General features: G+C 42.2%; 1 protein-coding gene across 1 annotated transcript in view; it reads left to right on the top strand.

The window, feature by feature from the left end:
* Positions 1-23,448, top strand: part of LOC101873525 (neural-cadherin-like) — a 52,869-nt gene extending 29,421 nt beyond the window's left edge. The window contains exons 16-33 of the mRNA XM_034060693.1: positions 138-281; positions 4,764-5,047; positions 6,036-7,653; positions 9,517-9,610; positions 10,392-10,576; positions 11,196-11,428; positions 12,432-12,709; positions 13,736-13,950; positions 14,245-14,372; positions 15,178-15,302; positions 15,473-15,605; positions 15,688-15,868; positions 18,371-18,537; positions 18,821-19,085; positions 19,823-20,003; positions 20,917-21,170; positions 22,084-22,238; positions 22,670-23,448. Coding sequence (XP_033916584.1) covers positions 138-281; positions 4,764-5,047; positions 6,036-7,653; positions 9,517-9,610; positions 10,392-10,576; positions 11,196-11,428; positions 12,432-12,709; positions 13,736-13,950; positions 14,245-14,372; positions 15,178-15,302; positions 15,473-15,605; positions 15,688-15,868; positions 18,371-18,537; positions 18,821-19,085; positions 19,823-20,003; positions 20,917-21,170; positions 22,084-22,238; positions 22,670-23,071 — 5,042 coding nt within the window. The 3' untranslated portion in view covers positions 23,072-23,448. The remainder of the gene's footprint in view (positions 1-137; positions 282-4,763; positions 5,048-6,035; positions 7,654-9,516; positions 9,611-10,391; positions 10,577-11,195; positions 11,429-12,431; positions 12,710-13,735; positions 13,951-14,244; positions 14,373-15,177; positions 15,303-15,472; positions 15,606-15,687; positions 15,869-18,370; positions 18,538-18,820; positions 19,086-19,822; positions 20,004-20,916; positions 21,171-22,083; positions 22,239-22,669) is intronic.
* The last annotated feature ends 696 nt before the right edge of the window (positions 23,449-24,144 follow it).

The raw sequence follows: 24,144 nt of genomic DNA, 5'->3' as shown, positions 1-24,144 counted from the left end.
CATTGGGTAAAAGATATCAGAGATTGGGTTACTTAACTCTTCTAGACTTAGGGGATATGTGAGCTGCCTGGAATACAACAAGGTACTCCACCTCTGCCATTTCCAGTCTGCATATTCCTCTTGTATTTCCTTCTCAGACACAGCCTACGTAAGGATTTATGTCAGTGATGTGAATGACAATGCTCCAGCTTTTCCTCGATCAGTGTATGAGGTCAGCATAGATGAGGACAGGGATGTTGGAAGTCCTGTAGTGACAGCAACAGCAGATGATGAAGATGAGGGTGAGTGGATCCTGCATGTCTTTCCAAGTCCTCCTGGTACTACTCTGTGTTGTTTTTCATAGAATCATAGAATAGTTAGGGTTGGAAAGGACCTTAAGATCATCTAGTTCCAGTCCCCCTGCCATGGGCAGGGACACCTCACACTAAACCATATCACCCAAGGCTTCATCCAACCTGGCCTTGAACACTGCCAGGGATGGAGCATTCACAATTTCCTTGGGCAACACATTCCAGTGCCTCACCACCCTTACAGTAAAGAACTTCTTCCTTATATCCAATCTAAATTTCCCTTGTTAAAGTTTTAACCTATTACACTTTGTCCTGTCACTACAGTTCCTAATGAAGAGTCTCTCTCCAGCATCCTTGTAGGCCCCCTTCAGATACTGGAAGGCTGCTATGAGGTCTCCACACAGCCTTCTCCAGGCTGAACAGCCCCAACTTTCTCAGGCTGTCTTCATATGGGAGGTGCTCCAGTCCCCTGATCATCCTCATGGCCCTCCTCTGGACTTGTTCCAACAGTTCCATGTCCTTTTTATGTTGAGGACACCAGAACTGCACACAATACTCCAGGTGAGGTCTCACGAGAGCAGAGTAGAGGGGCAGGATCACCTCCTTTGACCTGCTGGTCATTGTCCTTTTGATGCAGCCCAGAATACGGTTGGCTTTCTGGGCTGTAAGCACACAATGAAGCTGGCTCATGTTCATTTTCTCATTTACCAACACCCACAAGTCCTTCTCCACAGGGCTGCTCTGAATCTCTTCTCTGCCCAACCTGTAGCTGTGCCTGGGATTGCTCCAACCCAGGTGTAAGACCTTGCACTTGTCATGGTTAAACTTCATGAGGTTGGCATCAGCCCATCTCACAAGCGTGTCAAGGTCCCTCTAGATGGCATTCCTTCCCTCTGCGTATCAACCAAACCACACAGCTTTGTGTCATTGGCAAACTTGCTGAGGGCGCACTCAATTCCATTGTCCATGTCACTGACAAAGATGTTGAACAAGATCGCTCCCAGCACCTATCCCTGAGGGACACCACTCGTTACTGGTCTCCAGCTGAACATTGAACCGTTGACCACAACTCTTTGCATGCTGCCATTCAGCCAGTTCTTTATCCACCGAGTGGTCCACCTATCAAATTGATGTCTCTCCAATTTAGAGACAAGTATGTCATGTGGGACAGTGTTGAACACTTTGCACAAGCTCAGGTAGATGACATCAACTGCTCCACCCCTGTCCATCAGTTCTGTAGCCCCATTATAGAAGGCCACCAAATTGCTCAGGCAGGAAAGCCATGCTGGCTGTCACCAAGCACCTTGTTGTTTTTCATGTGCCCTAGCATGCCTTTCAGGAGAATCTGCTCCAAGATTTTGCCAGGCACAGAGGTGAGACTGACTGGTCTGTAATTCCCTGGGTCATCCTTTTTTTTCTTCTTGAAAGTGGGGGTTATATTTCCCTTTTTCCAGTCATTGGGAACTTCATGTGACTGCCCATGATCTTTCAAATATGACGGACAGTGGCTTAGCAACTTAATTTGCCAGCACCTTCAGGACCCGTGGATGGATTTCATCAGGGCCCATGGACTTGTGTACATTCAGGTTCTTAAGACAGTCTCGAATCAGATCCTCTCCCACAGTGGGCCCAAGGTCTTCATTCTCACCATCCCTGCCTCTGCCTTCCAAGACTTCGGTGGCATGGTCAGAGCCTTTGCCAGTGAAGACCGAGGCAAAGAAGTCATTCAGAACCTCAGCCTTCTCCAAGTCCAGGGCAGCCAGTTCTCCCGATAGCTTCCAGAGGGGGCCTGCGCTGTTCCTAGTCTGTCTTTTATTTGCTATGTACCTATAGAATCCCTTCCTGTTACCTTTCACATCCGTAGCCAAGTTTAATTCTAACTGGGTCTTAGCTTTCCTAACCTGGTCCCTAGATCCCTGGACAACATCCCTGTATTCTTCCCAGGCCACCTGTCCTTGCTTCCACCTTTTATGAGCCTCTTGTTTTCCTGTGAATTTTCCTCAGCAGCTCCTTATCCATCCAAAGGGGTCTCCTGGCCCTCCTGCTGCATTTTGTTCTAGTTGGAATGCAACACTCCTGAGCTTGTAGCAGGTGATACTTGAATATCAACCAAGAGTCTTGGGCCCCCTGCCCTCTAGGACTATATCCCATGGAACCTTACTAAGCAGGTTCCTGAAGAGGCCAGAGCCTTCTCTCTTGAAGTCCAGGGCAGTGAGCTTACTGCACGCTCTTCTCACTGTCCTGAGGATCATTAATTCAACCATCTCATGATTGTTACAACCAAGGCTGCCCTGGAGAGTCACATTTCCAATGAGCCGTTCCCTGTTTGACGAGCACAAGGTCGAGTATGGCACCTCTCCTCATCGGCTCCTCTATTGCTTGCAGAAGGAAGTTGTCTTCCACACAATTGAGAAACCTCCTGGATTGCTTGTGCCGGGCCGTACCGTCCTTCCAACAGACATCAGGGTGGTTGATGTCCCCCATGAGGACAAGGACCTGCGAGAGTGAGGCTGTTCCTATCTGTATGTAGAGAGCTTCATCCACAAATTCCTCTTGATCAGGGGGTCTGTAACAGATCCCCACAGTAAAGTCTCCCATTGCTGTTTTCCCTTTAACCCTGACCCACAAACTCTCTGTTGACTGCTCACCTGTCCCCAGACAGAGTTCCATACTCACCAGCCTATCCCTAACATAAATAGCTACATCCTTCGTGGGCAAACAAATCTCTGCATCCAGGAGATGATTAAGCATTTCAAGCATTTGTAAAAGTGAGGAAAGACATTCTGGGCCTATGAGAAATTTCCTTTTATTAGGTGCTCAGGTTCACAGGATCATTGAATTCCAACCCCCCTGCCATGGGCAGGGACACCTCACACTAAACCATGTCATGCAAATAAATTAAGTTAATCTACAATCTCTCTGAGGCAGAAAGAAACCACCTGGAGCCACAGCCCTGCTGTAACTGACTCCTGAGCATGTGCTTGTTTTGTGTTGACTCCTGTGCTTTCCAGATCTCCCTGGGAGTGAGTTTTATATATTCCTATTGCAAGAAACCCAAACCTGTGTGCTTTTTTTGTGAGTTAGTGGGTTGAATATGCTTGTGGAAGAATCTGACAACAGTGGAAAATTACATGGCCAGAAATTAAGGTAGAGAGAAGGGAGGAATAAGGCATGAAGAAAAACAAAAAGCCAGACCTTCTTTTTGAGCTCACACATCAGCTCTGATGGTGTGAAACTGTCCCTGCAGTGTGGTGAGACTAGATGGGCTGAGCCAACCCAAGAGCATGCACCACTGGTCATTTCCTGTCTTTGCTTCTCCTGTGCCCTTTTTGCTCCTTTCATGAGCTGGTCCAGCTCAACCTGCTGGAGAAAGACAAACCCATTGCCCAGGGAGGTTGTGAATGCTCCATCCCTGGCAGCATTCAAGGCCAGGTTGGATGAAGCCTTGGGTGATATGGTTTAGTGTGAGGTGTCCCTGCCCATGGCAGGGGGGTTGGAACTAGATGATCTTAAGGTCCTTTCCAACCCTAACTATTCAATGATTCTAATGCAGTGGTGACAGGGCCCAAATGAGCCCCAGAGGAACATGTTGCTGGGAGCAGGTAGGAGCTGACAATTTCTTTCAGTGGCCTATGCCTCTTGGTGTCTATGTTGGAGAAGTAAAGAGGACATTTAAAACTGGCTGCTGCATTTGAGCGAATTGGGAAAAGCTACAAGCAAGTGACGCTCAAACTCATGCTACAGCCAAGCTCTTCCAAGCACTAATGCTGGTCACAGCCTTTTCACTTTCTTGCCATCCATGTTGCTCTAGTCTTCTCATCCACAGCTGACTCACAACTTAAAATGCCGAACATTCTTTCTACTCATGGCAGTTCACCTATTTCATTTGGTAAATTACTTTCTATCTTGAAATGCAATGTCATAGGGTTTTTTTTCCTCTCTTTTCAAACATGCAAACATGGGGTTTTGTTCCTAAAGATTTTGCAGCGATCAAACAACTGCTGTTATACAGATGAAATGTTCTTCCAGGATGAATTCTTGCTTCTGTTATATTTTAGCACCATCCAGTGGTTCAAAAAATAAAGTTAAGGAATATTGGCATTTGAAATGAGAAGCTTAAGAAATATTGAACAAAAATAGTTTCTAGTATTTTAATAGCATGTAATTTTATTATTGGCAAATGAATGCACAATAAATTGGAGACAATTTCTTCATTGTCAATAAAAAGGGTTATGTGACTGCAAATTCTATTTCTAAATATAACTGAAGACCTAATGCCCAATTTAGCATACACAATCCCTTCAAATTACATACATGGACCGTTCTGTTTGTGGCTGTGTCTGTGTTTTATCTCCCACACACACTCTAACAGTCTGGGCAAGTATGGTTTCTCTTGAATACATGTCCACTATGTACAGCTGGACTGAGTTTTCAGAGAGTGAACAGGCAGTGATCGTTTGCTTTCTATTGCAGGTGCAAATGCCAAACTAAGGTATCAGATCACATCAGGAAATATGAAAGGAATTTTTGATGTGGAACCTGAGGTTGGAACTGTCTTCATTGCTCATCCTCTGGATTATGAACAAGAACAACATTATGAGCTTCGGCTTGTAGCTTCTGATGGAAAATGGGAAAACCACACTCTTATCGTCATCAGTGTTGTCAATAAGAATGATGAAGCACCAGTCTTCACTCAGAATGAGTATCAGGGCAGTGTCTTGGAGGAGCTCACAGATCTGCCTGTATTTGTTCTAAAGGTAAAGCAACATGCACAAAGTAGGGCAAAACCTGACTTTTTGTTCAGCTCAATCCCATTCATTCATACAAATCCAAAAAGATAGTTTATTTAGGGTCATTGAGTCCTGGTATTAGGATTTAGCTAGCAACATCCTGTAAAGAAGAGAATAAAGAAAGCCTGTTTGAATTTACATAGTGGACCTGCTTCCTTGACCAGCATAAGTAATGGTTGGACTGGATAATCTTAAAGGTCTTTTCCAGCCTAAATGATTTTATGATTCTAAATGTTAATAGCTTTCCTCTGCAAAGCAGAGTCAGCATGCTTTCAGTAACTATATGAGCACAGTGTGGTTATCACATGTACCTCATGCATTTAAGTCACAGACATGCATTTAAGTCACAGACTTTTTGGCTACATTTATACTGCCAAATAAACATTACCAGGGATTGTTCTTTGACTCAAACTTGATCATCTTCGTTATTTTGGTGTTAGAGCAGTCTCTGGCATGAGGACTGCTTTGTTGTCCCAGCTATCATTCTCCTAAACAATCCTTGGATGCAAATCAGGAGCTGGGAGTTCTCTCTGGCCTGTGCTGATAATAAGCTTGGCTGTAAGGCCACACTGTTTTTGCAGCTTTCTGTTCACTCAGAGAGAAACAGATGCTGTTTGCCTTTGTATTCCAGCCCCAAAGAGTTTCACAAGAAACATTTGCACAGCAGATCAGTTATTACTTCCACTTGGTTCTTATTGAAGCTATCTCATCTTTCCAAAATACACTGGGAAGTAGAATATATTAGTCTGACTAAATGCCATTCTTTTTGTTTCTCCAGGCTATGCATGATGTTTATTGAAAGAGTACTTGACCTGAATGACTCAAACCAATACATGTTTGCTGTTAAAATACATGCTCTTTATTTAGCCTGCACAATACCAACTGCCATCAATAAAAGAACAGCTATTTCCTCTTTTCTTTTACATAAACACTTACCTGCTGTGGCTTATTCCAGGTTTCTGCAACAGACCCTGACCAAGTGGCTGATCAAAATGCCATTAGCTATTCCCTGCATGGACAGGGAGCCAGCACCGAGTTTAGCATCGATGAGAACACAGGTGAGATCAGTGCAAATAAAAGGTTAGACCGTGAGAAGAGATCAACGTGGCGCTTTCTTGTCCTTGCAACAGATGAGAGTGGAGAGGGACTGACTGGCTTTGCAGATGTGATCATAGAAGTGAGGGATGTGAATGACAATGCACCCCTTTTCCTCTGTGTAGTGGATGGCTGTTTCATGGGCCACATCCCTGAGGATTCTCCAGCAGACACTTCTGTCACAGAAATGACAGCAGTGGACCTTGATGACCCAAAGGCTGCTATGAATGCTGTGCTAACATACAGCATCATCCAGAACGTCCAAAATGAAATTAATCTGAACTTGTTCTCAATTGACTCAGTTAGTGGTACCATCTATACAGTGCTTGGGTCACTAGATCGGGAGAAGAAAGACAAGTACCTACTTGTGGTTGAGGCCAGAGATGGAGGAGGGCTCACTGGAACAGGCACTGCCACTATTTTGGTGACTGATGTAAATGATCATGCTCCAATCTTCCTGCAAAGGATCTACACAGCATTTGTCTCTGAGAATGCAAGTATTAACACTGAGGTGGCAGTGGTGTCTGCTGTGGATAGAGATGAGGGAGAAAATGCCATGGTGACATTCAGCATCCTTGATGGGGACAATGATCGCAAGTTCTCCATAGAAACAGATGAAGTCAACAACTGTGGGTTTATCAGGCTACAAAAGCAGATTGACTTTGAGAAGCCCCATGAGAGGGTGTTCAATTTGACTGTGAAAGCAGAGGATATGGATTTCTTCAGCATCGCTCACTGCGTGATCTATGTGGAGGACTCCAATGACCATGCTCCTGTCTTCTACCCCCAGTTCTATGAAGTAGCTGCACTGGGAGAAGATGCACCAGTTGGCACAAAAGTTGTTCAGGTTTCTGCTGTTGACTTGGATTCTGGCCTGAATGGAAGGTTTTCTTTTCACCTACTAAACAAGTCTGATCCAGGTGGCCAGTTCTCTGTGGCTAGTGATGGATGGGTGATGGTTGCAGGACTGCTGGATCATGAGATGGTGACACAGTACCAACTCATTGTCATTGCCACTGATATGGGGCAACCCCTTCTGACTGGCAGTGCCACTGTTTTAGTGACTCTGCAGGACATAAATGACAATGGGCCAGAGTTTGAGGCTCATTATAATCCAGTGGTCTGGGAAAATACACCTGCTCCACAGGCTGTCCAAATGAACGAGACCTCAACATTGCTGTATGCTACAGATCGAGACACTGCTGCTAACGGAGCACCTTTCTCCTTTCACCTTCTCAGCGATTTCAATAGTCTGGCTAACTTCAAGTTGCAGGACTTCCACAATGGAAGTGCTTTGCTCACTGCGCTGTGTACCTTTGACAGGGAAGTGCACAAGGTGTTCTACCTGCCCATCCTGATCACAGACAGTGGAATCCCGCCAATGAGCTCCACCAACACACTGACTGTAAATATTGGGGACCAGAATGACCACCCACATTCTGCTGGCTACATGGAATGTCTCATTTACAGCTATGATGGTAAATTACTTCCTGATGCTTGCTTCCAAGTGTGACAGTAAGACCGAAGGAGCAGCTATGAGATGCACAGGACTCTGTCCTATTCCACATAAGCTAAGGTCTTAGAGATGCTACTGAAGTGTCCTTAAGCCCCACCTGAGAGCGGGGGGGTGAGGGGGGAGGGGTGGCACAGGACCATGGGCCATTTGGTTTGTGGAAGAAACTGAGTCAACCTTGAAGGAAGTGCATAGCTGGCTGCTATTCCATGCATGTTTATCAAATGAGTCTCTGGTTTTCAGATGCAGTTTCAGATGCATTAACATTTCAGGGTGAAAAAAATAACAAAATTCATAATGTTCCTGACAAGTGATGAGTCTACTGAGAACCTTCTTCCTCTTCCTTAAACCTCTTTCTTCCTTCAGACTGCAAGTCAGTTTTAGTGAATACACGTAAGCTGAACTTGTATAAACTGCCTGAGACATTCATATAAGCCTTTTGCTGACAAATGCTGCTATGGGGTAATTCTCTGTGAATGTTCCCAAGTGTGAGAGAAGACATCTTTCCCTTTTTGCTTAGGCAATTAGCTAGCAGTTCTCTTGTGATCCGGTGTCCCCACCTAATAAGCACAACATGAAGATAAACTGCACAGGTAAAAAGAGTTTGGAATGCTTGCAGCCATATAGGCTCAGGTCATTCCTTCTTCTTCTACTCTGCTGCATATCTTGTGGTTCAATAGCACATGAAATAGATTGTCTATTGTGGACACACTATAAATTATTTCTGTGTAGATGCTGTTGACATTTATTTGTACTGAAATGTTCGGCCAGTTGTGTGCTCACTCTCAAGTTCAGCTTATGGTAAAGTTGAAAGAAAGTCTGGTTGCTATTTGCTGAGAAACTCTGCTTGTAGCCTGAGTACGGGGTTTTTTCTTTAAGCTTAAATTAGCTACCTCTTTAAAGATTAAACTCATCTGTACTGTTAATTTCTGGGAGGGACTATTCAAGTCTTCAGATATTTGGTTATTTAAAATCTTAAGGAGAGACTGCATGTTACATTTATATAATGTGGGAGTCAAGGGCACCCTGAACTGTTTCCTACAAAATATCCAATGAATGTTGCCACAGTTGCCCAGACAGGTACAGGTTTCTCTCCTTTTTGCATGAAGTCCCTCAGTTGTTAGGGTTTATGCTGTTCCTTTTCACAAGGTGAAGTCCTGTATTTTTTCTCATCTTTGTGATCCTTGATTCTTTACTCAGTAGATCTGAGAATTCAGATGCCTGTGGGCCTTTCCTTCAGAAACAGCTTTTGTAAAACAGAAAAATACTAATTTGCGAGCCTCGATGAGAGAATGCAAAACCAGGAGAATGCACACTGCTTTTCATTTCATCCCAAAGTCTCACCATCTACTAAAACCAAACCTAGTTACTGTAGTTTGGACATCCTCTTTATCTTGCTGTCATTCCCTCAAAATTGCTATTGTTTTTTGCCCTTTAGAACCCAGTCAGTATTTTGGTTGTTTATCCTGCCAAACCCCAATTCCTCTCTAAACCACTCTGTAAAATGCTGCAGTCAAAACAGTGAAAATTACTAATTCCAAATACCTCTTACATCTTTCCTCAAAGGTGGCTTTTCCTTTTTCCTTTCCACTGCTTTTCACTGCAGTCACCAGTTGAATTAAATGTATGTAGCCATACAGGAAATACACAATAAGTGACACACAATATGGTATTTACAAACTGATGAACATCTTCTCTTGGGAACTATCACAACTGGTTTTTGTAGAGGTTTTCGACTTAAGACAAACCAGTGAAATTTGAATGGCCAACCTGTTCGTATACTAATGAGAGGTCTGATCGTACCACTTACATGCATGTGTTGTTTTAGGTATCCTTCCCACAACTGTACTGGGCCAGGTCAGTGCCCCTGATGAAGATGATTGGGATCACAAGATCTACCAATTTGAAGGGAAAACATCAAGGTATTTGGAGAGAAAAATGGGAGTTGGGTGAAATGTATGGAAAACATGTCCACATACAAAACCATAAAAAGTATTTAAAGCACCTTTTTTTGAAAACAATTGTGCAAAAGCATTTTGTTGGTTAGAAGCTTGTGTGTAGCTCTACCAAAGTCCTTCTGAGTATAAGACTGCAGTAAATAATGCTGCATGCCAAATCCATCCACTTCCCATTTCCTGATGGCCTAGAACACCATTATAAATCCCTGTTCACAGTCATACCCATAATCAGTATCAGAGAGCTACTACAGAAAAAATACCTGCTAACTTCCATTCTCCTCATCCAAGCTCCTGAAGAGCTGGTGTTTTCATGCCACCATTGGTTTTAAGGCCTTATTTGTATTGGCTGTATTCACACCAAATGTCTGGATTATGACGAGGGTTGAGATGTATGTGTGCCATTCTAAGTTTTTGACAGAGGTGTCACTCTCAGTGGGTGTATCTAAACTATGAGTTTGCACTGTTTGCAAAGCTACGGCCGTAGTAGCCTGAGTCTCCCTACATAGTTAATATGGCATAGAATCAGGAAGGAACTTTCTGGATATACTGGTGAAGAGTCATTAGGAGCCAACAGAACACAATGTAAAAAGTTCTGATTTGCTCTGTTCATTCAGGAGGGAACACATCTATGTACTCTGATAGCTTTCCCAAAATGAAGTGGATCAGAAAAAACATCAGTTATGATAATTACTACTTGGCTTTTGAACTTCTTTCAGCTTGTTCCATGTCTTGACTCTTATTACAGGTACTTTATCCTCAATGGTAACTCAGGTTTGCTGACTATTAAAGAAGGAACCCCACCAGGAACATACAACATAAGAGTCAGAGTCATTGACGGAGTCTGGCCAGATGTTGTCTCAACTGTAAAAGTTGTAGTGAAGGAAATCAAGGATGATGCCCTCCATAATGCTGGTTCTATACGAATAAAAGGTAAGAAATATGAAATAAGTTAGGATCATAATACTGAAATCTACCTCTTTACTGTTAGTGCTATGTTACTTAGAATTCTAATGCTCTTAGACATGGGATGAGCGTTTTCTATGCGTCTTTGCATGGTCCTCTGAAACTGCATGTGAAGTATCATCTGTGGAGAAAAAAGACAGCAAGAAATGCTTGTCAGAGAGACAAGCAAGACAGAGATGAAAGATTTCTACACCAACTTTTTAACAAAACAGCAATTTGTATATCAGAAAAAAAATCTTTATTTGAACAAATGTCTGCCTGAAATTTAACAAATTGTTTCAACCTCTGTGGAAAAGTAAAGTCTTCTTAAACATTTTATTTATTTAAAAGAATAATAAAAGAAAGGAAATTCATAAGAGTTTAAAAGCTTCAGAACAAACCCAGAACAAACCCCAAACATAAAAAGCTTCAAACCCTGCACAGGAACCAGCATGGAAAATTTCAGAGCCTGAAAATGAAAATACTCCTGAATTTGTAGTTAAGTCTGTTTTCTGCAACTTAAATCTTTATTCTGTGGTGCTCCTCTCTTTTACTGCTACAACAGTTGCAAGATATACATTTGTCAGGCTTTTAACTTCTATTACAGATATCACTCCAGAGGAGTTCATATCCCAATCCTCTGAAAAACAGAGTAAATACTACCAGATGAAGAAGCTCCTTGCAGAAATTATATCAGTCCAACTGGAAAACGTTCACATTTTCAGTGTATTAAATAGCCCAAGTCAAACCCCAGGGATTGATGTTTGGTTTGCAGTTTATGGTCCACCTTATTATAAAGCAGAAAAGCTTAATGGCAATGTAGCAGCCTCCAGAGCATGGGTAAGTACTGATATTACATATGAAACCACAGCACCTTCTCATTGTGTCTATTGAGATAATATCCATTGCCTAGTGCATACTTAGAATGACTGAGGGGGTAATATCTGAGAAAAATTGATAGTTTAAATCAGTAAAGTCAAAGAGTCCTTTAGCACTTATATCAGAAGTTTCAAATGTGAATGTTTTAAAAGCCAGCCTATAAATACAAATTAAGTCACCCAAACATAATGAGCTTTTAGGAATGTGAACATATTTTTCCTATTGAAAAGACTGTAAAACTCTGTATGAAGTATATATTTGGCTGTTGCCTTTCTACATGGTGTTTCAATGTTTCAGTTTTTAGTCCTTTACACAGGAACATTTTGCAGCTGAAACTCACAAATCAGTCAAATGTTCCAACTTTCTGAGTGAAGAGAGCAAAGCAGTAAAATAACCACTCTTGCAAGTGGTTTCTCCAGTGGAAAACCAGGGTAGAAATATGCATTGACAATTTAATGAAGTTCCTGCCCCTCTAGCAAAAAGCGTATTGATAAGAGTTAAATAACTTACTTTGTGTGGAAACGTGTCTGTTGGTAAACAGAGGCTGAAATATGAGTTATGTTTAGGAGCAGTGCTCCATTACTAACTCACTCTTGCCAGAAAAGGCATTTCTTCATTGGCCAATGCCTGTCCACCCTTCCCAGTAAATCTAAACTAAAAATACAGTTCAGATACTATGTAAATAACCCATCAGAACCACCAGTGGTTAATATCTGTCAGCTTTGGAGGAATATATTTCTGTCCTCCAAGTGCTTGCTCAAGCTATGATTGACTTTTACCAAGGCTTTGTCACTAACAGATGCAGGATGAACTGCCTTTGTCTGGATAGGGTGAGGTAGATGCTGGAAGGACAGCACAGCAACAAGTTTTGAAAATAAATAAGGCTTGGTATTTTCATTGCTGTCATCTGTGAGTTTCCTTTCTGTGGAAAAGTCACATGAATGCAACTGATTGTTCTCCACAGCTGGAAAACATCCTGGATATAAATATCACCCAGATTAGCATTGATGAATGTGTGACTGCGAACTGCACCCATAGCAGCGGATGCATCAGCAAGCATGAATGGAGTCATGTGCCAACAATAACCACAGCTGGAGGCATTTCCCTGGTGTCCGTGACAGTCCTGAGTCATGCCCTATGTGGCTGTGCAGCTCGGGAGAGCTCTCATCTCTCCTGCTCTTCATATCAGAGAAACCCTTGTCTCAATGGTGGCACTTGTGTGGATACTGATTTGGGCTACAGGTTGGTAAAGCTCTGTTTGGTGTGAAAACAGTTCAGCTGTAAGGAGGATGACCGGAAGCTTGAGGAGGCATCACTGCATATCTTCTCACTGCAACAGATCTGAGTTTTGTTATACTTCATGTGTGGGTCTTGCAAACAAACCTCTGTTTTCAGGTAGATGACCAAGTTTGTCAGTCTCTGGGAAAACTCTGGGAAGCAGAAAGTCCCTGCTCTCCTGCCCATTTCTGTCGCTCCTTTGGTTTCTCCCTCACATGTTTCTTATTGTCATGCTGTGATTACTCTTTTCTACAGAATCCGCAGCATATTAAGGAAAGAACCCTGAGCACCTATTTTTGATAGTGTGAAGGAAATAAATCAGCAAGTAGCTTGCAATAAGAGTGGAGATGTCAAGATCTATGACCATCCCAACTCTTCTCACTTTTCCTGGACATTAGCTTCCCACAGCTTTCCTGGGAATATTCCAGTTGGACAATTTTTCACAATGAGAACAATCAGCCATTAGAATAATCTCCCCCGGGAGGTGGTGGATTCCTCAATATTGGACACTTTTAAGATTCAACTGGACAGGGTGCTGAGCCATCTTGTCTAGACTATGCTTTTGCCAAGAAAGGTTGGACCAGATAATCCTTGAGGTCCCTTCCAACCTGGTGTTCTATGAGTCCTCTGATTTCCCTGTAAACTTTCTGAAGTCTTTAAACAAGCTGATAATTAAGCCTTGTTAAAAGTGGGTTTCTTTTTAATTCCTTTATGAACAGAATAGAGGTTTTCATGTGTTTTGTAATGGCTCTGACATTTGTTCACAAAATACACTTGCACAGACATATTATCACCTAGAACTAAAGCTAAATTGTGTTTGTAAAACAGGTCAATAGGGAACATTTTTTATGGGAGTCTTGCTAGTGCTTAACCTATGCTGTGGTCTAAGCAACATGGGCTCCTGTGTTTAAAGTGGAGTCTCCTACTGTGGGAAGAGCCTTTTGTGACTTCTGCTTGGATGGAGGATTTTTGCTTTTTTTTTCTTAATAGATGCAAATGTTCTGCAAATTTCCATGGACCAGACTGCCAGCAGACAAAACACACCTTCAGAGGCCATGGTTATGCCTGGTTCCCTCCTCTTAAGCCTTGCTTTGAGAGCCGCATCTCCTTAGAGTTTATCACCGAAGTCGCTGATGGCCTTCTGTTGTACCATGGACCAGTGGCACGAGGGCAGCCTGGAGAACGGGAAGATTTCCTTGCTTTAGGTTAGCATCTTAGAGAGCATTTGTTCTTTGTGCTTATGTGAAGGTGAGATTCTACTTACAGTTGATAGGGTTTTTTTCAAGTAAGGTTTGGTAATTTACTTATGGAGAATAAGGAGAATGTAGAATAACTTGTCAGTATGCCCAATTTGTATCCTGTGTCACTGTGCTGGAAGTTGGACTCTTTAATCTGTATAAAGAACTCCGCCAAATAAAATTTAACAGCGACAATTGTATCAACAGAGTTGGAGTGTGAACATGGTTAGTGCATGCCCCATAAGAGTCTTTCCTTTGCAGAGCTTTCTGGTGGTGTCCCATCGCTGACTGTGAGCCACAGCTCTGGTGAGCTTTTCCTGCAGCTGTCACCGAAAGTTAATGTTGCAGATCGCCGCTGGCACAATATTAAAATTATAAATGATGGAAAGGCAAGTGTAAATAGGGACAATCCTTTGGAAGCAGGAACCTAGTTATTGCTTTCAAATCCTTTCTCCCTTCCATAGAGCTCTTCTATCAACCAGTCTTCACCACCTCTGCAATAGTAAGGATTGAAGCCTGTCAGCTCAGATGTTCCCTTAGTCTTGAAGCAGTGAAGCAGAACAAGGTCTGCAGAAGTCCAAACCAATTTTGAAACTGGCCCTGCTAATCCTTTTGTTTAATGAGCCTATCTGTCTCACTTCAGAGCTGTGACAATCCAGGGGTTGGTTAAATGTTTCCTGGATTGATTGGGTGAAATATCCTTAACTTCTGTGAGCAGGAAATTCTGCCCAATCAAGTGACTTTAGACATGCAGCACAAAGGGGATAGATATGCTTTTGTGTAGGGAGAACATCTCGCTGATACGACACTGGTGAAGCTAGGCTCCCTTTTCCTCTCCTGCATATGACAAGGTGGGGGGCATGTTAGGATCTGGGTTGGGAAGCCTGGCATACCATCTAATCTCCTAGAGTGTCTCTCTGATTTCTAATCTGGCAGAAAAGCACAAGAAAATCGCATCTTGCGATTTGGCGTGGTCCTAGTAGAGTCAGGTCTTTCTTTTGTATGGCTCCTTAGTTCTACACCATGTGCAACAGCCTTCCAGATTAGTATATGGAAGTGTTGTATTTTCTTCATGAAGTTTCCTGCACCATCATTGCTAGTTACTATTCCCCTCATGCTAAGTGAAAGAAAATGTGTAACTAAAATGTATGCACATCTCTGGATGCAGTTGGTTTAAATAACGTTTTTCTCTAGAAAGTGAAGCTGATTCTTGATCACTGCACAAATGTCTCCGTTAGAGACAATGTTAATGTTAAGAAGATCTTCCAAATGGATCTGTCTGCCTGTGAAGCCTCTGGAGAGACTGTGGGATCTCAAAGGTAAAAAAACCCAGCCAAACAAAAAACCCAAACAAAACCCCCAGAAAAGCCTAACAACAAGAACTGGAAACATAATTACTAAAAAAAACTAAGGAAAAAGCAGGGAGGAATCAACCAAGTTGCTGAATTTTGCATAACACTGGTCCTTTCTTTCCTTCCTTTCCCTTCAGCATGGGTAGGCTCTTCAGTGGTCATCAGCCCCTGCAACTGGGTGGAGTTAAGAAGACTTTGCCTTACCACACTTCACAAAAGCACTTCAGAGGGTTTGTTGGCTGCATACGCAATGTCATTGTCGATAGTAAGGTAGGCCTACTAAGACCAGTCTTGTGTTTACTGCTGTTAACTGTAGACACCTGATGTGAAGATACTCTTTGTCCTTTTCCAGGTCTATGATTTAGAGCACCCTGCAGAGTCCTTGAACAGCACTCCTGGCTGTGTTCTCACAGATGAAATGTGTCAGAGTGGTGGGACAGTCTCCTGTGGGGCCCACGGCAAGTGTGTTGGTGGTTGGGATTTCTTTCACTGTGACTGTTACCCAGGGTATGCTGGACCAGCATGTGAAAAAGGTACTGCAAGTCATAGGGAGAAATACATGGTGAGGATCTATGGGAACAGCAGCAAACATAGTGGTTTAAAATTTACCATGACTTTGAACTGAGTAGTGTAATAAGAGCATGCAGTAATCTGGGAATGACTTAGATCTGCAGCAATGTAAGGATCCTTCTAATTCTTGCTGAATAAAGTTAATGTCCCAGATGGGGGTCTTGTTGATACCTGCTTTACATTGCAGGAGAGGTAAGTGGTCAAATGGGCTGTATTACCCTTTTCATCACAGCATTTTATCTCTCAGTGATGAAAGATGAGACATTCTGCATTGTGCCTTCTTCCTCTGATAATACTGATCACAAAATGTAGCTTAATGAACATGGTATTATTTGCCAGCTTGCAGTGGTTATCAGACTGATGAGGTTGCCAGCTCGGTATGTTCCCTCTGTGAAACCTGAGGGCATAACTCTCAAACTACCCTCAGACCCAATTTTCCATCTATAAAATTCTGATAATTGCATTGGTGTCTGTCACTGGAATGAATTGAAGGTTGTGCAATGCCTCTAGACCACGGTTGTGCAATGCCTCTAGACCACAGCAGTGGGTGCAAGTGGGGACATAATATCAGGCTGGCTTCAGCAAATGTGTTACCCTGTACAAAAGCAGCATGAAGTATGTATCAGAGAACAAAAGCATGCAAGGATGGATAATTAAAACCTAAGAGACACAATGAGAAAGTGCAGAACCTTAGCAGAATTCCAAACTGTAGGAAATAAATTCTTTAACCCCTTCTTTAACATGGCCCATACACGGCCATGTTCAGGTAGAGGGGGAGCACACCTGAAGCTGGTTCTGTCCTCCCTATGTTAATACCTTCAGCACCGATTTCTGAAGCAGAAACTGAAAGTGAGCTACAGGCATTTATTGGGACTTAACCTGCCCTGTATCTGCCTTCTCCCTCTAGGTACAAGATACAAATTATGAGGTTAATCTAAAAGTCTATAATGAGCACCAGTTTCCTGTAACTGTGGGGGCTTTGTGTAGTGCTGGAAGAGAATTAGCACCTCAGTCCTGTGGTTTGAATGAGCTACAGGTGAGGATGAGCAGCAGTGAGCAGCTGGAAAGGAGCACATGCAAGATAGCATTTGAATCAGTGTGTTGAAATTAACACACAGGACTGGTGGACACATATTTCTTCAGCTCAACGCGCTCACTTTTCCTTCTTGTATGTGGAACAATAATACCATATGCGGGCAGCCAGACCCTTTATTTCCTTCTCCATCTGCCACACAAGACTTAAAAAATTACACAGCAGAAGCTCTCTCTGTCCAATGGGGACACATTCTAGGCCTGAAGCGTTCACTGTTTAAAGCATTTATGATAACCACATAAGTGGTTAATACAGTTCAGTTATTTGTATTAACATTTTGCAAACAGATGATACTGGTTTATAAACATCTGCCTAGATTTAAGTTTCACTCTGTTTTGCATTATCTTGGAATGCTGGCTCACAAACCCAAGTGCTGTATTCACTCTTACCCCACACCACTGTGGGACAAACCAAGTGCTCAGAAAGTAATTACTCAAAATCCCTTAGTCATATCCTGGTGTAATAGGAAAACTAAGATTGTTTCCAGTTCCTTCTAATATATTGGGCTGCAAAATGCTGGTGTTCAGCTGGCGCTTTATGAATGGCGGAGCCATGCTCACAGCAAGGAGCAGGCAACTGGGGACAGTGTCCCAGCAAAACCTCCTGCTCACCAGCTAGAGTTTGTAGCTGCAGACATAGTGAACAAGAAAGAACAGTGGGTTAAAAAGAATACTAGGAGGAGAATAAGCTAGAGGAGAAAAGAAAGCACTCTTCAAGAAAGGAGAGGAGAAGCAGTGAGAGGAAAAAAAGAGTGCAGAAATTAAGTCTCTTGATCATTTCATATTTCATGTCCTGGGAACCAGATTAAATGCCCCAGGATGACCTCAGCACTCTGGATTTCTACTTGTGTGACCTCAGATTATCTGTTGATGCCCCAGTGTTCTTCTTGTCTAGGTAGTGAGTTCTTCTTGTCTTGTCAGGTAGTGAGACTGAAATGGGTGCCTGCTGCACAGAGCACCAGGGTCTTGGTGGTTTAATGGATTTTGATTTCCACAGAAGTGTGCATTGCAACTTGACCAAACTCTGTTGAGTGACTCTCATATGGATTCCCCAGATTAACAGGAAAAGAATTCATTTCAGTGCATTTTCCTTAGTTAAAACATGAAATACTGACATGATTGTGTCTGTGAGACGCAGAATGTTAGAGACAGTATCTAATTGTCCCTTTCCTGCCTAAATTCTGTATCTCCATTTTATTCATTTTGTCTTAGAAGTGTAAGGGGTGTTTTCCACGATGCTTCATTACTTTGCCAAAATTTCTTAAGAATTAAAACTCTCTCATTCAGAACTAGCTAATGCTCAAGCAGTAGAAATTTGAGGGAGCAGTAATTTCTGAGATTTTTCACTCTGTTTTTATGTGTGTTGTGCTTAGTTCTTCCCGAATGGGCTTTTGGAAGGGACAGTTGGATCCATTATGAGCCAAGAAGCATCCTCAGCACTCACAGCACTCAGATCCAGATGATGGTGCGCACCCGTATCTCCCACAGCACCCTTCTCAGCTTGGCTTCTGCAAGTGGGAATGAATACATCCGACTGGAGGTGAGCAGTCCAAAAGTCAGCTGGGAAGACAGAGGTAGACATCAGTAGGGAGAAAACTGATTAAAGGATTCATGTGAGTTGTAAGAGTGGCCTGTAAATGAAAGAGTTGGTAATTCCTGGACCTACAGTTTTCTTGTAGTAATTTATATCTGGGGATAAAGCACTTAAAAACAAGAGTGCTGTTTTCATTTTAAAAACTCAGGTTCCTTTCTTTAGGCAGGACTGTGCAATAACATTTAGAAGTTAATTTCTATTTCTAAAGGTCTTTATCATCTTCCTCTAGGTGGTTGAGGGTTTCTTTAATGTTAACTGCAGTTTAGGGGACAAGAATCACTCTCTGAGAATGAGGACAATACGTATAAACAATGGCCAGTGGGTTCTCCTGACCATGGAGCGCTACAACAATGAATTTACCCTGCGTGTTAACAATGGTGGAGGAGATCAAGAAGTGACCTCTGTCTTGGGTATGAATAGATGGTTTGAGATGGAGTGGGCAAGCATTGTGCTAGGAAACCGCCTTCCCAATCATTCAGAGAGCAATTTCCAAGGTAAGTGATATGATGGGTTCCTAAAATGAAGGAATTAAAGCCTTAAAGAGGCATCTTTGACTGTATTGGAGAGTCTGAAAACAAAGTAAGAATTCCCATGGAGGCTACTATGCCCCTCTTCAACTAGGGAACTCACAGCCAATGTTCAACTCTCTATTTGCCATTGTATCTGGTCCTAGTGAAGGTATCCTGCAGATATTAAAAAATAGCACTTCAGATACTTATTTCCCATGCCAAAGGCTCCAAGCAGGGAAATCATGTTGTGATCTTCACTCTCTTTTTGCTTCAAAAGGGTTTAAGGAGCAGACACACCACCTCCTGGTAGGAGAAGGATTTGTAAGGCAATTCATTTCCTGGAGTGGGGTGCTGGGACTTTGTGGCTCAAGAAGACAGCTTTTTCCATTCTGTTTTTTCTCATTAAGCCCCACTTTCACGATTGTATTTTACATCTAGATTAATTTAGTGGAGCTGTTCTGGTTCGTAGCATAGTTCTGCTAATTCATTGCATTGGTACAACCAAGCTGTACTGGAGGAGTATTGTTGATCTGTAGATCGGCCAGAGCACATGAGCACACATCCTGTAGATCTTCTTCTAAAATAGAACAGATAAGTAGTATAAGGATCTCTTAAAAAAAGTTTTACATTTTGTACAATGCTTTAAGGTCTCCTACATATGTGTTGAGGGCTAAGCTTGAGGTAGGGAAGTTGCTAACTCAATATATTTCTCTTTGATGCAGGTTGTATGCGTGATGTCCAGCTGAATGGCCAGCCATTGCTTGTGGAAGGCAAAAGCACACAGTTTGGCTTAATTCTGAGGAGGCAAGGTATCACGATGGGATGCCATTCCAGTGCCTGCAGCAGCCAGCCCTGTTACAGCCCTTTCCTTTGTGTAGACCTGTGGAGAAAATATGAATGCCGGTACATTAAGCCTTTGTTTTTATCCAGGGGTAGCTGGGAAGTTCTTTCCTTCCACCTTGGTTTGGGCAACTTGCCTCTTAGCAGTAAAACTCCCTGCTGCTGCTGGCCAGAGAGGGACATCCCAAGGACAAATCATTCTCTCCATCTCATCTCCCATCATGAACAAAACTTGCCTTTTCCTGCAAGTATGACATGGAACCTATTACTCCACCATTTTTATCCTATTGAGAAGATCATATGCCAGTAAGAAAGAGAAATGTTTGTGATTCTACTAGCTCACTATGTTAGACTTTATATATAGTTCATACCCTCAATGTGGATTTTTTCTTTGCTTGAAAAGACTTTAATTATTTGCTTTAAAGAAATCATAACAAGGTTTGCTCAACACAATATACAGCTCCAGGTGCTTTGCTTGCCTAAAAGAGAAGAATGGGGTTGATTGAAGAATAGGGTGGCTTGAAGAATGGGGTTGATTGAAGAATAGGATTGTAAATAAGTAACCTCAAGAATATTAGGTTTTGTTATCAACTGTAGAGAAAAGGAAATTACTAAGATAAGCTTTGCCAGAATCACGTGGTGGTTACTGATATGACTGATAAGACAATGATCCTAAAACAAAGTGATGAAGAAATAATCACCAGGGGTCCGAAAGCCCACTACAACATTTTTCTGTGTATACAGCAGGCATTCTCTAAAAATTATGATGTAATGTATGTAATCTAATGAATATATATGTTTAAGGACAATATAATCACAGCCTAGTTGATGCTTGGGAGAGACACGCTTGGAGGAGCGATCCCCCGTGTCTCCCAGTGCTGCAATGAAGAATACCTGCTTGTTAACTTACAACTCTGTTGGCGAGTTCCTGGAGATTTGTCTGGATGAAAAGATACCTTCTGCTTTTGTTGTTCAGGTGTCCAGCTGGGAAAGTAGAAATGACAGACAGCCTTACAGGGCTCAGACACTGTACCTCATCACCTTGTGGATACTGGACCTGTAGGAATGGGGGTACCTGTGTAGCTCAATCTCAAGACAAGATTATCTGCCAGTGCCCCGAAGGTTACAAGGGACGATGGTGTGAAATTAGCCAGGTGAAGGCTGGAAGACCTGTGGGACTGAGCTCTGGCTCTATTCTGGCAATCAGCATGTGCCTCCTTGTCTTCCTAGGTAGGAAAGCAAGTACTTTTTTTTTGTTTCTTTTAAATCTTGTACGTTGTTCCACTGAATCAAGTCTGCTTTACCCTTTGATGTTGTGATCAGTGTTTCACTTTTTCTGGAGATCACCAGTTGAGAGTTTATTTGCCAATAGTAAAGACAGGCATGGGCACATAGTTAGAGTTTACTTGCTTTGGAGCCAGTTCAAGCAAATTTAGGACTTCTCCCCTCAGAATAACTTATTTTCAACCCTTCTTAAGTAAGAGCTTTCTATCTGTGTGTGCAAATCTGTGTGCAGCCACATCCATCTGAAACTTCCACCTGCCCTGAGCTTTTACATTTGTAATAGATAAGGCCTACAGCTAGTACCTGCTGTTGACACATTAGGAAGAAAAGATCTTGCTCTATAAAGTGTATAACCTTAACAGGGAAGCCTCATTAAGAATGTAGGGCAGAAAGACATGTTCACAGTGTGTCCAGTTTCAGGTGCACTTTGGCTGAAAAGTTAGTAACATGATAAAACTATTTTCATATTGATAAACTGCATACACAGAATAGTAAGGACTCCATGATTGTATTACACTTGTAACCTTCATTAAAACAGTGTTTTACTTACTTTGGGTATCTTATTTACTCAGGATTGGTGAAAGGCCAGAGACTGGCCAAAATGCCTTCTATTTAAATGGATTCCTTTAGGTAAGTAAAATACCCTTTTAATGAAGTTTATAATGTAATATACATAGATGATTCTTTATATTCCTGAATATAAGTTGTTTATATATTAACAACTATGCATTTCTTACCTTGGAATTTGTTGTCAAATTAAGAGTTGATTTAATATCTCTGGAGTCATATAACTACTTGTTAATCATGCATTGTACTTTGTCAAATGACATATAACAAATATGTCATTTATTTCTTACAGCACTCTTGGTCTCCTACACAGTGTGGAGTCAGTGGGGAAGTTCGGGGTTCCGGAAAGGAGGAATTTACCACATTCCTGAAGAGCGTGAGAGCTGGGAGGATGTTAGAGAAAATGTTTTTAATTATAATGAAGAAGGCGGTGGAGAACGTGACCAGGTATGATGCAGCTTCAATCCAGTCTTTGCAAGTGCAACCTCTCCTCACCTTCATTTCCCAGACATTTTATTTAACTTATTGCCCTTATCCAATTGTTTTTTGGTTTTTGCTGTTTTGTTTTGTTTTTTACCTTAAGTACTCTTGAGTGGGAGACTTCTGTTGCAATCCAGTCTGTACCTTTCACAATGCTGGTTATCTGTGGCTACCTTTGAGGGGGTTGCTCTGGACACAGCATACTTGCTTTAGCTTAAAACTATCATGATGCAAAGGAATTTGGTATGATCTGAACTTAGCCCTTTGAACTAGGGCCTCTCTTCAGTTTGTAGAAAACACAGAATGCAGGTTTGTGTTCACTGAGTTTTAAAGTTTCTGGAACCTGTTTCCTTTTGTATTATTTGTCTCTGATATTTGCATTCTTTTTTATCTTCCAGAATGCTTACAATATAGATAAACTGAAGAAACCTGTTCATACTGTTCCCCACTTCTCTTTGAGGTCAGCTGCTTCACACTTCAGGACACACACTGGCCAAAAAAGAGACTCTCTCACAAAACATGCACATCAAAACCAGCCAACATCAGCTGTTGTCAGTGTCCCAGACCTCAAGGAATACATTTCTCAAATCATTTGGAATGCAGACAACAATCTACAAAGTCTTCCAGCTGACACTATTAATGTTTACTGCTTAGAAGGGCAATGCTCTCTAGCAGGGAGCCTTAGTTCCTTAGATTCCAGTAGTGTGGATGAAGATCTAAATTATGATTGCCTCCAAGAGTGGGGGTCGAAGTTTGACAAGCTGAAAGAACTCTATAATGTCTCAGCCAAACATTTGTAACTGGAGTTAAAGGAACTTGACATGTGGACACTACATTCAAAAATGTCCTTTTTTATATGTAGTGTACATCAAGTAACTTGATGCAAGGTTTTAGTTACAGCAGTATGATACACTCACTTTTCCCAGGAGTGATAATCTGAAAGGTCTTTTTATATGCACTGTACAAACAGTTACTTAACAGTAGAAGACTTTTAAAGCATGCATTTTCTTGAAAACTTTGGAATGTATGATTTCTATAGAATAGCATTATAATATATCTTTTTACCTGTGAAGGTCAAAATGACTTACTGGAATTATCCTGGTTGCAAGAACTTGAATTACTTTCTCCCTAGTATTAATTTGAATCCTATCAGGTGAGTAATGGTAGGTAAGGCCTAATTTTTTCTAACTGCATTCATTTTAGACTGTGAAATAATTATTACAAATATTAAATAGAAAACATTTTAAATTCCTGGTTCTCTTGTCAGTTTTTGTCTTATCCTCCTGAACTGTCATCTCCCTTGACAGCACACACACCACCCCGCTTGCTATTACAGGCTACCCAACTGCATGAGCCTGAAAATATAAAATGGTAAAGTACTGGAGGAAATCAGACATGACTGAAACAGATAAAAGCTTTTGCTATCATGCTGCTTCCTCCCCAAACATTGATGTCTTAGGAACAAAGATGTCTGAAAAGCTTAAGAACCAGCTCCTGGATAGTTGCAGCTTAGAGTGGCATAGACAGACATGGATTAAGTAAATGTGGACAGAAGTTACTGCTGAGAGAAAGTAGCTGCTTCTGAGACTTCATGAGAACCTGTCCTTCTTCATGGATTGTCTTTGCCTTTCCACAGGGCATTAAGGTGTGCATGGGCAGGAGGAGGATAAGGATTAGTCATTTTGGCCTAGCCTGAGCTGTGAGCCTGCTCTGGCCACTGGAAGTGCCCAGCTCTCAGCACTCCCTTCTCGCCCCAGGGCGCACAGGTGATGCTGCTGCGGGGACACGGTGCAGGCACTGGTGAGGGAAGGCTGCGGTGGCGCTGGGAAGGGGAGCCAGCGCCATGGCCGAGGGGAGGCCAGCCCGCGCTGCC

This window comes from Melopsittacus undulatus, chromosome 1 (genome assembly GCF_012275295.1).
Source record: "Melopsittacus undulatus isolate bMelUnd1 chromosome 1, bMelUnd1.mat.Z, whole genome shotgun sequence".
Classification (NCBI taxonomy): domain Eukaryota; kingdom Metazoa; phylum Chordata; class Aves; order Psittaciformes; family Psittaculidae; genus Melopsittacus; species Melopsittacus undulatus.
This window is presented reverse-complemented; position numbering and strand designations above follow the sequence as displayed.